At 39.2% G+C, this 14,805-nt stretch overlaps 1 protein-coding gene across 1 annotated transcript in view; it reads right to left on the reverse strand.

The window, feature by feature from the left end:
* Positions 1-14,805, reverse strand: part of LOC119423085 (complement C3-like) — a 55,262-nt gene that overhangs the window by 9,358 nt on the left and 31,099 nt on the right. Inside the window, exons 23-37 of the mRNA XM_037690493.1 lie at positions 14,646-14,701; positions 14,458-14,555; positions 11,647-11,853; positions 11,406-11,481; positions 11,119-11,278; positions 10,874-10,969; positions 10,293-10,443; positions 10,049-10,134; positions 8,235-8,312; positions 7,983-8,138; positions 6,505-6,567; positions 5,789-5,870; positions 5,575-5,623; positions 394-484; positions 199-288 (exon numbers count right to left, since the gene is read on the reverse strand). Coding sequence (XP_037546421.1) covers positions 199-288; positions 394-484; positions 5,575-5,623; positions 5,789-5,870; positions 6,505-6,567; positions 7,983-8,138; positions 8,235-8,312; positions 10,049-10,134; positions 10,293-10,443; positions 10,874-10,969; positions 11,119-11,278; positions 11,406-11,481; positions 11,647-11,853; positions 14,458-14,555; positions 14,646-14,701 — 1,539 coding nt within the window. The remainder of the gene's footprint in view (positions 1-198; positions 289-393; positions 485-5,574; positions 5,624-5,788; positions 5,871-6,504; positions 6,568-7,982; positions 8,139-8,234; positions 8,313-10,048; positions 10,135-10,292; positions 10,444-10,873; positions 10,970-11,118; positions 11,279-11,405; positions 11,482-11,646; positions 11,854-14,457; positions 14,556-14,645; positions 14,702-14,805) is intronic.

The following is a 14,805-nucleotide window of genomic DNA, read 5'->3' on the forward strand; positions in this document are numbered from 1 at the left end:
GTTTTTATGCTATTAGTACTTAGTGTATATTTAGTTTATGTTTTTCTTAGTTCATATCTTAGATGTTATCATTGTTTTTCTTTTGCATTTTAATGTTGGATGCAACTGGGACCCTGTGTACATAATTTCGTTCCACCTCATGGACTACATGTGATGAGAATGACAATAAAGAATCTTGAATCCTTGATATATGCTTACTGTTCTCAGGTAAATGATCAGGGAGCCTTTTTCTGACAGAGCTGTGTTCGTCTCATATTTGTCAATGATGCGGCCATGTCCACTGGAAATCTATACACACAGTTGAACAAAAAAACAACAAAAACAAGTCTTGATCAGTACAAATATATGAATATTAAATCAAATATTATTCTCTTTGTTTGTTGGAAAACTTACTGAGTCCAGGTCATTTTTGTTAAAAATGTAGCCTGTTGGTAAACCAACATCCAAGATTGACATAGATGCATTATGCACCTTGTTCTTATACCTGTACACAAAACAAATGAATGAAAAGAAGACAAAGTTTAAATTTTTTTTAAATGAACACCTTTTGTTAAGAATATTTATATATTGCATAACAACAGATATTGAGAAAGATTTAAATAAAATGGAACGCTCACCTGTAAATATTACAAATGAATATTAGTGAAAATTAGAGCAAAAATAAAGAAAAATGACAGCTGGGGAGAGGTGGCGCAGAGGTAAGAGAAGGCAAGTCTGTGATTGAAAGGTCGCTGGTATGAACCCCCTGGACTGACCACATCAAAATGCGGTAGAAAAGGCGAAGCACCCACACCTGCCTCAACCATCATTTACCCCACTCTGTGTCCTTGAGCAAGGCCCTCAACCCCAACCATCTCCTCCCTCAGGCACCCTAGATGGCAGCTCTCTGCTCCACACAGAGGGCTGTGGTAGCTCGGTGGTCTGTGACTGTGTCAGGAAGGGCATCCGGTGTTAAAACAATCGGCAAGTCTTTGTGCGAGTAAGCTCGCTATGGCAACCCCTGAAGAAGGGAGCAGCCGAAAAAAGAAGAAGAAGAAAAAAAGAAGATAAATAACAGCTATGGCAATAACAAGGATATTTTAAATATACAGGTGCATCTAAAAAAAACATAGAATATCAAGAAAAAGTTCAATATTTTGTCAATCGTTTCAGAAAGTGAAACTCATATTCAGTAGATCTGGGGTGCCCAACACATCAATCGCGATCTACCAGTCCATCGCAAAAGGTAATGAGTAGATTGCATGGCATGATTTTTTTTTTTACATCAGCCTATCCATCCTCTCTATGAAATTTGTCACTTGATTGACATACAGCCAGTCAGACATCTGACCTTTTCTGACACATGGGTCACCACGCATGCGCATACAACCACGCCAAAAAAATCTAGCAAGGTAAATGGTGAGGGTTGTATCAGGAAGGGTATCCAATGTAAAACACTTTTTGACAAAATTACAAATGTGAGTTAATCTAAGGGTCATCATACTGGATCGGTAGAGGCCCGGGTTAACAACGACCACCAAAGGTGATGTTGACAAACAGGGTGTTGGAAGAAATTGTGCTATTAGTCGAAGACCACAAGGAGGCAAACGTGTCAGGAGACGGAGGGAGAAGAGGAAAGTCAAGAATGAAGGCCTGAGGTTGTCAAATAGAGCTGTCATTTCTAACCCAAACTTGGAGCCCGGCCCAGCCCGACCCTGATTCAGAACCGGGCCGGGCCATAATAATGCGCTTAATGTGCAGGCCGGGCCGGTCTCAGGCTTAGATGCAGTTTTACTTATCATCCAATATGATGCAGCACAAATAAAATGAAATAAGAATGCACAATATAAAATTGTGTTAATCTACTTGTAGAGGAGGAGGCAGTAAGTTTATATGTTGAGAGGATAAAGAAAGAAAGAAGACTGCAGCAGTTAATCAGACTGTGGAAGAGATTGCTGGTGCATTGCACAATAATTGCACACGTGGGCTCAGGCTTCTATGATGTGGTTTTATAAATCATACAGCACAAAGGAATGCACAATATGAAATTGTGTTAATCTACTTGTTGAGGAGGAGGCAGGTCCAACTGGCCGGTTTAAAGGGGTAAAAAGTCACATTAAGCTCAGATGGACAACCTGTCACTGGCCATGCTCGTCCGCTGAAACGCTGGTTGAAATGGACTTGCGACCTGTCCAGGGCGTACCCCACCTTTCACACAGTGATGGCTGGACATGGACACCAGCGACCTCCGCTACCCGAAAAGGAAGAAACGGGTAAAGATAATGGATGGATGGATGTCTTGATGCATGCTCAATAATCCAGGTAGAAAAATCTAAAAAAGTTAAATCTGGTCCTCTGGACATAAAAAAAAAATTGTAGAAATGTTCGTCTTTCATCCGAGAGACTTCCTCAGTCTGAGGTGCTGTATTCAGCTCAGTCTCTTAAATAGCACCTTCTCAGAGTGGATCAACCAGTTTTGCTGCTGACAACCAAAACCAGCTGCTCACATGATCAAGAAGGACCATCAGCCTAACAATGGATCATTAGCACACTGATGGCTGTTTACTATTCACAGGAGGCTGAGTGATTCTAGCAATAACAGCATTGTAAGAGGGGGACAGTTGAACCCGGAAGCCTCCACCCCTGTTTAATGATGGACGGTTTCTTTTCACAAAGATGGCCTCCTTTACTCCTCTCTCAAACCATCGTTCCTCTCTGTCCAGGATGTGAACATCTTCATCCCTGAACGAGTGGCCTCTGGCCTGGAGATGAGTGTAGACCGCAGAGTCCTGGCCTGATGATGTTGATCTTCTGTGCTGGTCCATCCTTTTGGCCAGTGGCTTTTAGTTTCCCTGATGTAAGACTGATCACAGCCCTCCTGACACTGAACAGCATACACAACATTACTCTGTTTGTGCCGGGAGACTGGATCTTTGGGATGGACCAGTCTTTGCCATAATGTATTTTTGGGTTTAAAAGCCACTGGGATGTTGTTTAGAAAATAAACGTCTCAGTTTCTCTGATACTCCCTCAACATATGGAATGACCACTGGTCTGGGTCTGGGTTCCTCCTTTTCACCTGATGGTTGACTGGAGTCCTGTTTGGGTTTCTTCTCTGCTTTCAGGAAGGTCAATTTAGGATAACCACATTTCTCTAGAGCCTGTTTTGTGTAGGATTTCTCCTTCTGCCTGGCTCCTGAGTTAGTGGGGATGCTGTCTGCTCTGTGGTACAGAGTCCTGATGACTCCTAACTTTTGCTTCAAAGGGTGATGGGAGACAAACTGCAAATACTGGTCTGTGTGGGTGGGTTTGTGGTACACCTCAGTTTGCAAATGTCCTCTATCAGAAACTGAGAACTTGGTGTATTTATCCACAGAGTTGATGTGATCAGTGAAATGTTGGACTTCATGAGATTTAATTTTAACCCAGGTGTCATCCACTGTCCTGCCTTTCCAGTGTCTTTAAAAAAAAAATTCTCCATAATATCCAATCTGGGTGCGCTTCTTATTGCTGTGTCCTCTAAATCATAAATACGCTGTTCAGTGGCAGTTATTCTCTGCACCATATTGTCAAATTTTTCTGAAAGCTCAGTTACTGGTTTGAGAATGGCAACTATTTTTTTATCCAGCATTTCTTCAATATTCTTAGTAATTTGTTCCACTATGTCTTCTTTAGTTTCTTCCACGTCACTCAATATGCTCCTCTGCTCTGTGTCATCAGCCCCAGCCACGTCCCGATCGTCTTGGTCAGCCACAGACATGTCAACATTTGCACTGACTTTTCGACCTCCTTTCTTCTTTTTGTCTGGCACAGCAAGTACAAAGAAGCTATCCAAAGACATGTCAAATCCAATCACAGCTATTTCTCACTTCACATGGTAGATTTTTATCTCAAATAATAGTTTTACCTCGACTCAGAGATGAGACAAAAAGTAAGCGTCTAATCAGCAGCGTGCATCACGTGATCTCCTCCTCAATGTGGATGCTTTTGCGTTTCGAGACACAGATTTTTGTTTTTTCATTATTTATAAGCCATAGTAATCAAACTTACAAGAAATAAAGGCTGAACGTTCACTCATTCATTCAACCTTTAGACAGGTAAATCCCATTGAGCCTCGAGGACTCATTTACAAGAGAGACCTGATTTCAACAAAGAATGATGACAACAATGTACAACAGCGACAACAATAGACTTATAAAAAGTCATACAATTTTTTTTATAACAAATAGGATGGCTAAAAAAAAAAAGAAAAGTAACAAAAAACAGCTGGATTCTAAGGCGAATGTAGAAAACTAAAAACAGGAACATGTCTGCATTGGTCCCTGCCAGGAGTCCTACAGATTCTTAAAGCCACTTAGAGAGGTCAAGGTCGAGAACTTCAGATCTTTTTGTAAGATATTCCAGGAAACAGGAGTGGAGTAGGAGAAGGCCCTTTTGCCTAGTTCAGTCCTCACTGAGGGAACACTGCAGGTAATAATGTCCTGAGAGCGCACGCTGTAGCTGCACTCATGCAGAGACATGTAGGAGGAGATGTATGAAGGCAGCAGACCAAGAAGTGATTTAATGATGAAAATGTCCAGTTAACCAGTGAATACAGGGTGCAGTGGTGGGTACGATCATCACAGCCAGTTATGAGTCTTAGTGCACCATGATAGACAGCATCCAACATCCATCCACTCAACTCATAATGAGTAAGTCTCTCCCAGATAACTGAACGTCTCACCCTATCTCTAAGTGAGAATCCAGCTACCCTGCGGAGGAAACTCATTTCAATTGCCTGTATCCACAATCTTGTTTCTTTGGTCACTACCCAGTGTTCATGACCATAGGTGAGGGTAGGAACGTAGATCGACTGGTAAACGGAGAGGTTCGCCTTACAGCTCAGCTCCCCAATACTGCAGATGCTGCACCAGTCCGTCTGTCCATCTCACACTCCATTCTTCCCTCACTTGTGAACAAAACCCCAAGATACTTGAACTCCTCCACTTGAGGCAGAACCTCACCTTCGACCCAAAGAGAGCAATCCACCCTTTGTCAACTGGGGACAATGGCCTCAGATTTAGAGGGCTGATTCTCATCCCAACTGCTTCACACTTAGCTAAGAACCACTTGAGTGAGAGCTGGAGATCACGGCACAATGGCACCAACAGGATCACATCATCCGCAAATAGCAGAAATTGAATCCTGAAGCCACAGAAGCAGACTCCCTCCACCCCCTCGTTGCACAGAGAAATTCTGTCTACAAAAGTTACGAACAGAATGGGTGACAACAGATAGCCCTGGCGGAGTCCAACTTCCATGGTGAAGTGGTCTGATTTACTGTTGGCAATGTGAATAGAACTCTCATACTGCATGTATAGGGACTGAATGGCCCATAACAGTGTACCCACAATTCTATACTTGTCGAGCACCCCCCACAGTGTACCTCAAGGAACACAGTTGAATGCCTTCTCCAAATCCACAAAACACATGTAGACTGTAAGGGCAAACTCCCATGACCCTTCAAGGACTCTAGTGAGGGTAAAGGAAAGTCGGAAAGTTTCAGTGGAATATAAATGTGGCTGGTTAAGTATGATGTAAACTGTGATTACTTACAAAACCTCTATTCTGAGTTTGTAAATTCTTTCAGTCTCATCAATTTTTTCTGTGAAAGAAAAACACAATTAATTTGAAGTACTTTTCTTCTAAAACAATACAAATAAAATAATAATAATAATAATAATTCAAAACAGACTAACATAACCAAAGCCAAGGATAAACAACCTAAAAACGAGAAGCAGCAGAAGTTTTAAAGAAGGGACATAATTACCTTCCGAAAGGTCCAGCGTCAGATCAAACATCTCACAGTCACTCACTCGTTTTGAAGGCATAGCGTAATACACCGACAAGATCTATCAAACAGACAGAATGGATGAAAGAATTGCTATTGCTTCAAAGACCTCTTCTTTTTAGTTACCTTTATTTAATGTTCCATAAATTACATAATTTTTAAAATGTCCTGATGCATGCTCAATAATCCAGGTAGAAAAATCTAAAAAAGATAAATCTGGTCCTCTGGACACTCAAAAAAAACCCCAAAAAACAAAGCAAATCAACAAAAAAACAATATTATCATTTATCGCAATAATTTCTGAGACAATTACTCGCCCATCAAAATTTGTTATCTTGGCAGGTCTAGTTTCAGGTGAGAATAATTGAGCAACAACATTGGGAAAGATGATAAAACAGATTGCCAAAATGATCAAAACTTGTTAGCCTGTGCAAGTGGACAAATATTCACACACAAAGGGCCTGAAAGCCATCCCGAGAGAGCTGTAAGACTGAATAGTACGAAGGCCACAAGTCAACAAATAACTACATCAGTCAAGATAAAGTTTTCTCTTAACTTGTTGTTGGAACTTTGACCTAGAAAGATTTTGTTTTGCTCTCGATGAACCTTTGAGGAAAAGGAAGCTTCTTATGATTTGAAAGATGTTACAACTGCACACAAGAGATGATAAATGACCAAATCAAAGTTATACTTACATTAAACATGACTTCTCCTGTTCCTGTTGCAGTCACCGTTATGTTCTGGTTGATACCGTTGAACTGTTGAGTTTTTAAATGGAAACAGTTGTTTGATGACTGATACAATGACATAAACATTCCACCACAATAGTTACAGCATCAGCTATAACTAATGAACAATAAAACAGCTAAGAACAGTGATTTTGGTAACATTTTACAATAAGGTACACAAAATTTGATTAACCTACTAATGGGGAGTTACTAAAGAAACTATAGAGGAACAAATCAGGAGTTAAAGGGTAATAAAACCAGTAATCACTAGGAAACAGGTTTTTGACAATTACGAGCTGTGACCTCACTGGTGCAGGGTTTATTCAAAACTCACATGGAGAATTTCTCCTCTGTTTCTGTGGTAACAAACCAGTAGTCCCCAAATTAGGCTTGGCTGTACGTTCCCCAGTAAGTACTGGTTGACTACCCATTAGTTCTTGATTAGTTCTTCTTCATTTACAAGGTAATTAACCAGTAGTCTCCTATTTAAGACTTGGCGCTGTGTTCCCCAGTAAGTACTAGTTAACTACCCATTAGCTCCTGATTCGTTCCTCTTTGTTTTTTGTTTTTTTAGTAACTACCCATTAGTTCTTGATTAGTTCCTCTTCATTTACAAGGAAATTAACCAGTAGTCCCCTAAAAAAGCTTGGCTGTGTGTTCCCCAGTAAGTACTGGTTAACTACCCATTAGCTCCTGATTCGTTCCTCTTTGGTTTTTCTTAGCAACTACCCATTAGTTCTTGATTAGTTCTTCTTCATTTATAAGGTAATTAACCAGTAGTCCTCTAAGACTTGGCGCTGTGTTCCCCAGTAAGTACTGGTTAACTACCCATTAGCTCTTGATTCGTTCCTCTTTGTTTTTTTAGTTTTTTTAGTAACTACCCATTAGTTCTTGATTAGTTCCTCTTCATTTACAAGGAAATTAACCAGTAGTCCCCCCAAAAAGCTTGGCTGTGTGTTCCCCAGTAAGTACTGGTTAACTACCCATTAGCTCCTGATTCGTTCCTCTTCATTTACAAGGTAATTAACCAGTAGTCCCCTAATAAGACTTGGAGCTGTGTTCCCCAGTAAGTACAGGTTAACTACCCATTAGCTCCTGATTCGTTCCTCTTTTTTTTTAGTAACAACCCATTAGTTCTTGATTAGTTCCTCTTCATTTACAAGGAAATTAACCAGTAGTCCCCTAAAAAAGCTTGGCTGTGTGTTCCCCAGTAAGTACTGGTTAACTACCCATTAGCTCCTGATTTGTTCCTTAGGCGTTCCCTAGTAGTTAAGCAAAGTTTGTGTACCTCATTGTAAAGTGTTACCGTGATTTTACTTTGAAAACATTGAAATATTTATGTATTATTTTCATGCAGTGTCCTAATACAGTGAAATTCTGCTAGTGTTTTCAGACAGCTTATTATTATAGTTTTATAAAAACCTTGTTTTTGCACATGTGCTTACGTTGGAAGTTCTTGCGGAAAAGTGATTTTCCCTGTTAAACTGGAACTTGTCAATTTGTGTCTTTCCATGTACTTGTATGTCCACATTCATATCGTATGGTGGTTTTTTCACATTGGAGCAGTACTCTGCTACTGCCTGGTACACCATAATAGTAACCTGAAGAAAGAGATGTAATCCACACATTAAGATATTAATATCTGGTTACAGAAAAGCTGCCTTAAATAGTTTTCTATGTTAGAGCAAGAACTTTACCTGAGTTGATCCATAACCTCCACCCTCCATCTGCTGTTGGCTGAGCCATCTTACAACTGGTTTAGCTTCTTCAAAAGCCTTCAGCAACAACAGCAAAGACAAAGTAAAGTTACTTCAGTGACAGTTGTCGGAACGTGTTTTGTTTTACAAAAGTTTTTGGAAATTTTTGAAATTAAAAAGAGGACATTTTTAGGATTTCCAATCCAAACTGTCTCTAGTATGAATGGCCTATCATTCCTTGAAGAAACACATTTTTCCCACTGCTTTGCATGCAGAAAGATATTCTGTGATCTGTTAAAAACAGAGTATGTGTTGGGAATGACTCTTATCTACTACACCAAATTTTAGCTCAATATTTGTAAAGTTGACTGAAATGTAACCATTTTTGTTTATTCCAAGAACAATTAGCTGAGGGAGACATCTTCAATTTATTTGATTCTGACTTGCATGCCAGTTTTTTTTTCTTTCAACCTTTATTTAGACAGATAAATCACATTGAGCCTAGAAGACTCATTTACAAGTGAGCTCTGTTTAGACAGACAAAAAGAAGTGAAACTGGACACATGTAGGAATTGGAGGCGAAAAAATTCCTATCAGACTTTTTTTTATTCCTGCCTGAGAAGAAAAACTCTGATATTAAAAAACACCTTGCACAAACAAGCACATAGTGACGTAGACATTCTGCAGAGGGGGACGACGAGAGCGGTGAGAAATGTTCATAGATGCTCTCGAGGTCACTGTAAGAGTTCTGATAAAGATGTAATAATCAGCCAGTGTCCTCCGGTGAGATCCGCAAACATTCTCAAGGTATGTCGAGGAATGGCCAAGAATAACGACTATGAGAATCCAAGAGTCCTTAAATGATGACACAAAGTTTATTCAGCTGGTTTCATCTGATTATCAGTTGGAAATTCCTCAGGGAGAGGGTGGTGAGCGTCAGATCACATGTTCTCCAGGCGAATTCAGATAAGATGGCCTTCAAGGTCAGCCAAGGGAAACAAATTCAGATAAACACACAGTTGTTTTGGGGACAGGCAGAACTCAATGACATCTACCTTGAGTCTGTGTTGGTCCACTCAGTTCCGAAATGTCCAAAGTACATGGCCACACCGATGGAACGTGACTGAGTAAAATCCCCAAGATCTGATCCATTCTGCCCAAAGCATTTGAGTCCGGGTACACGAGACACAAACCAAGACATCATAAAGTCAAGCAGCATGATCGGGTCCAAATTTGCTGCTGACGACTTCCTTGAATGTTGATAAAACCAGCAACCAGCTGAATCCAAAAACCAGGAACTAGATATCGTAAATCCAATTAAATATGCGTCCTTAAAATCCACAAATGGCAGCAGAGATAGACACATCATCAAGCCTTCCAAGTCAATGAGATATCCAGCTGCGTGCGTGCCAACAGGGCAAATCGGCTCGCCTAAAGCCTGTCTTCTCTTCAAGAAATGTTGTAAATCATGTTGAAGGACCAACTGATCAAATCAAGTCCATAATTATGGTTCAGAAAATATGCAAGAGAGGCTCAGAAGCAGTTTCACAGACAGACAGAGCAGCAAAGCAAAGCGGAGAGGGAGGGGAGGGGAAAGCGTCCGATCTCAGCAAGAGCAAATGGTGAAGTGAAGTTTAAATTGTCAATCCACATTTTCATGATGGAGAGTAATAATTATTTGCAGTGTTGCATCAGTTGATGACAAAAACATGCATATACAATCATTTCAAGGACTCAATGACTTCCAAAACTGTACTGAAACGGAGGTCTTCATTTTACTCTTGTGTATCAGAAAAGGTGAAGGAATTGCTCACCTGGACCTTGAGAAGTGCAAGAAGTGCATAAGCGGTGGCTTCTAGAGTGTAAATTAGTTGATTACGTACAGACCAGTGAGTTCGATCTGTAAAGGAAATCCACACACACATTTTTACCTGCTAGTACTTGTAACAATTTTTGCAAGAAAACACAAATTTCCTCTGTATAATTATATCTGTTCGTATCCGAGTATCTAAAACTGATTGAATGCGGTTTCAGTTACGCCATATAATCCTGTAAAACCTTGGGAAGCAAACTGAAAGAGAACCATCTTGTTCAGTTTATTTTCATTTGCAAGAGCATATGATGTCATTGCTACAGCATAAGGGTTGGTGATGCTGAGCAGACGCTTCTCCAGGTAGGATACTGCTTTGGCTATGCTGTGTGGCAGACTCTGTACAGAAAACAACAACAACAAAAAAAAACAACAACATTAAAGAATAAAATTAACAATAATTCCTACAAAGCAGGTGAAAAACAACAATCCAGGTATCAGGTGTGTGATAGTTGAGGCAGCTTATCTCTTCAACTTTTGTTTAAAAAAACTAAAAAGAAAAAAATATATATATATACAGTATATACACATACACTACATGCATGCATAATATACTATATATGTCTATATTATTTTTTTCAACATCACAGCTCAATTTCTCAAATAAAATGTATAGCATTGAGACAAACTGCAGACACAAGGATGTAATATTGCATAAGCAAATAAATAAGTAGAAGATTAATTTAAACTAAGATGGTAATCCACATCTGTCTGAACAATCATAAAAAAGTTAGCAGCGAAAACGTTTATTTGTAGATGGCTCACTTACACTAACTGTGCCAGAACAGATAGTTCTTGATTCCTGCATGGCAATCACGCAAAAAGCAGTCATGGAAGCATCTGAGTCTACACCCCCCACATCTCCCTAACCCCCCCCCCCCCCCACACACACACACACACACACAAAGACAGAGAGAGAGAGAGAGAGAGAGGTTGTATTAAATCTGTTTGATTTAATTCTTACTTATTTCAGAGCACTTTAGAAACATTTTTTATTAAGATGACTTCACTTACAATCATGTCTTTATCCCATATTTCTCCAATTTCTACAAACACACCATCAGGTTGCTGTGTTTTGAGAATAAGAAATTTGATGGCCCCACATAACACATTGGGATCAATCGCCACGTAATCATAGGCCATGGCGAACACCTTTGCAACATATGCTGTCAGCCTTATTTGTAGAGAAAGAAGAGCAATAAAAATGTTTTATGCATTTTTATTTTTTTTATAAAGTGACAAAGTACATTCATTACAGATTTTCTACAATAAAAAGCATGGAAAACGTTGAAGTGGCTCACCAGGTCGTGCTTTTATGATGTTGATAAACCGCAAAAGATCCATCTTTCTTTTGAAAACTAAGCTCAGTTTCATAGCCTGCACAAATACAAACCCAAAAACCTTTCTTCTTATAGCCATTCATTATTCGAACACATTCAAGATAATAATTTAAGTTACTGTACAAATCTAATCAGATGTCTGTAGTAATTTTATTATTATACCGCTACTATCTGTACTGGTTAAAAGGTCCGTAGAGCTTACCTGTTTTTATGTGTTGTATTGCTTCGTTGCGTTTGTCAAAGCCCACAATTTCCCATTGGTTGGCTTTGTCCAAATATCTGGCAGCAATGAGAGGGAGGGTCATGGCTGCCGCATTCTGTTCTCCACAGCCCATGGGCTCTTTGATTAGAGTACCCATAGACTTTCCAGTTATGGCATTATCTAACAATGGGCTTAGCTGCTCAAATCCTGCATACACAATGACAACAGTTTATTCAATAAGATATTATTTTGCAATAATTTCCATCCATCCATCCATCCATCCATCCATCCATCCATCCATCCATCCCAACAAAATGTACAGGTACATGTAAAAAAAAAAAAAAAAAGAAGAATATCACTGAAGTGACCCCCGTGACCCCAAAAGGAAGAAGCAGGTAACAGATAATGGACGGATGGATAAGTAAAAAAAGAAAAAAGAAAATTTAGAAAATTAAAAATTTAAAATATTGTGAAAAGTTCAGTACAGTTCACTTCACTTGGAAGAAATGTAAAGATTTTGCTTTCTTGCAAAAAGTGAAGAACTGTTTTGCTTAGTGGGAGGGGCTACAGAAGTGTGTGGTTACAGAGAAGATAAGGGGGTATTGTTTTCATTAATCTTGTTAGAAAGCCAAGTGATTATCCATGTTCTTCAGATAAAGAAAATAAATACTCAGATGATTACATTTTTTTGACTTGCCATTGTATTTGTTTGGATGATTTTCTTTCAGATTTAAGAATTTGAGACCTGTGGCAACATCGCACACTACATCCTGATGCATGCTCAATAATCCAGGTAGAAAAATCTAAAAAAGTTCAGATCAGTTTAGATCACACACTATACCAGGAGTTTGCAACCATTACCATCAAAAGAGCCATTTCTGCCCCTTTGTTCACTAAACGTGTCCGGAGCCACAATGCCTGCCACAAATGGGATTCTCAACTGGTGGCCCACGGACCACTTTAAGTTTGTTGGAGGGTGCTTTTCTGGACAGTGGCGGTGATTTTATAAAACTAAAAATATCTAATGATTTTTAACATTTATTCACATTTTTATATTCTAAGACAAAATAAAAGACTAGATTCTTGTAAAGAAGGAAAAAATATAGTTTTGCCCAGTTTCTAAAAACTAAAACAATAAACTATGGATTCTTATGTGATTTTTGTTTTAAATGTAGAAAAATTACATATCCTACTTTGAAGAAATAAAGTGAAAGTGAGTACATTTTACTCCTTGTAACTTTTCTAGTATACATACAGTATATTTGCAAAATAAATTACGGGAAAATTGCTAAAACTAGCCCTTTTAGTTGTTATAACAACCAATATAATTCAGTTTTATGTTAGTTTTGGTCAAAGCTTGAACGAGCTGCTGCAGAGGGACCAAAGAGCCGCATGTGGCTCCAGAGCCGCAGGTTGCAGACCCCTGCACTATACAATCACGAGCATGACTACTGACTTGACAGTTGTCCAGAAGACAGGCACTCACAGGCGTCACAACAACTACATGTAAAGGAGACATGTCCCCCCCCCCACACACACACACCCACACACATTTACCATGAAACATTAGTTCACCAGGCACGGTTTCTATTTCTACTTGAACTAATCCATTCCACTTGATTAATAGGAGAATACACAAACCACAAAAAATCCACTCCGGGTTTTCCTGGAAACCCACAGTTCACCACACTGCATGCATGCAGTGTCTCCCCGAGGTTAACTTGGCAGCATGCTCATCTTTGAGTTTTTTTTATTTTTTCTCTACAAGGCAGGGGGAGAAGGGGGAGATACCTCTGTAGTGCACGCTAGCTTAGTGCGGCAGTTGTTAATCGGGGTGGTGGGGTTTAGGATGCGCAAGAGAAGCAGAGCACTACATCTGTAGTATCTTAGCTAGCACATCTGTATTGCACGCTGCTAGCTTAGTGCTACGTTAGTGCCAGCAGTTCAGGATGGGTGGGGTGGGGGGGCTGTTGGTCACACTACTCTAAAATAAGTTATTAAATCAAGTGTTATGTAGGTAAACATAGATGTTTAACAGCTTGTTAAAATACACCAGAGTGCAGGAAATGGCATCTAATTTATTCAAAATTTTATGGTAGAGGACCCCCCAGACCCCACTTTATGCTCCCTAGCAAATTGAAACTTTTTTTTCCAGTTAGCCTCACTGATTAGTGGTTTTCTTAAGGCTACACAGCTGTTCAGTCCCAATCCCTTGAGTTCCCTTCACACTGTGTGAGGGTGGAAATGCTCTTACTTTCAATATTAAACATAGCCCTGAGTGCTACTGTTGTTTTTCTTAAATTTGATTTCAACAAACGTTTAAGTGATCGCCCATCACGATCATTCAGGATTTTTTCCGGCTACATTTCTTCCTCGAAGACAATGGGTCCCCACTATCCTTCCAGTTTTTAATAATGCGTTGGATAGTTCTTGCAGTTTCAGTAGTTTCTGCAATAGAAGTCATCTCAGAATTGCTGTGTAGTAGTTGAAAATCAGTCCCAGTACATAATCTGAGCACAAACAGATCACACAAAACTTCACAAGGTTTTGACCAAAATGGCTATACTGTATCTCCATGATTTTTCAACATGAAATTAAATGAAATTGGTCTAAAACTCTGCTTGAAATGAGGCAGGTGATGTGCCTACAACCATTTCTAAAATTACCTTAATCTTACGTTTTTATTTGGTTTGGGTTGGAGGATAAATGGTGTTTTTTTTTTTATTTGTAAATTAATGAGTTCATTCATTTGAAAAGACATTCACAAACCTTGTTTATAGTATTATTTTTTAAAGCTGCTACCTGACTTACCTGTCAGAGAAAGAAATGTTCTCATAGGTGCGCCTGGAACCACATCACTTCGTGAAACTTCACTGTTGATAACCTCTTTTTGTCGACCATCTATGGAAAAATGACAGCAAAAATCATGGTCCACAAACAGAAAACCAAGTGATAGGCTCGTTTTGTTTATTGTAACTCCTTAAAGAATGAACTTACTGTTTTTAACGGGCTCTAGAGTTAGTCTTTTTAAAGATTCTCTTTGCACACCTTGAGGCTGAACAAACAAACAAAAAATAAAACTTATAAATATACTTATAAATATACTTTGTGTGTGTGTATATATATATATATATATATATATATATATATATATATATA

Source organism: Nematolebias whitei, chromosome 16 (assembly GCF_014905685.2).
Source record: "Nematolebias whitei isolate Nwh7 chromosome 16, NemWhi1, whole genome shotgun sequence".
In the NCBI taxonomy this organism is placed as follows: domain Eukaryota; kingdom Metazoa; phylum Chordata; class Actinopteri; order Cyprinodontiformes; family Rivulidae; genus Nematolebias; species Nematolebias whitei.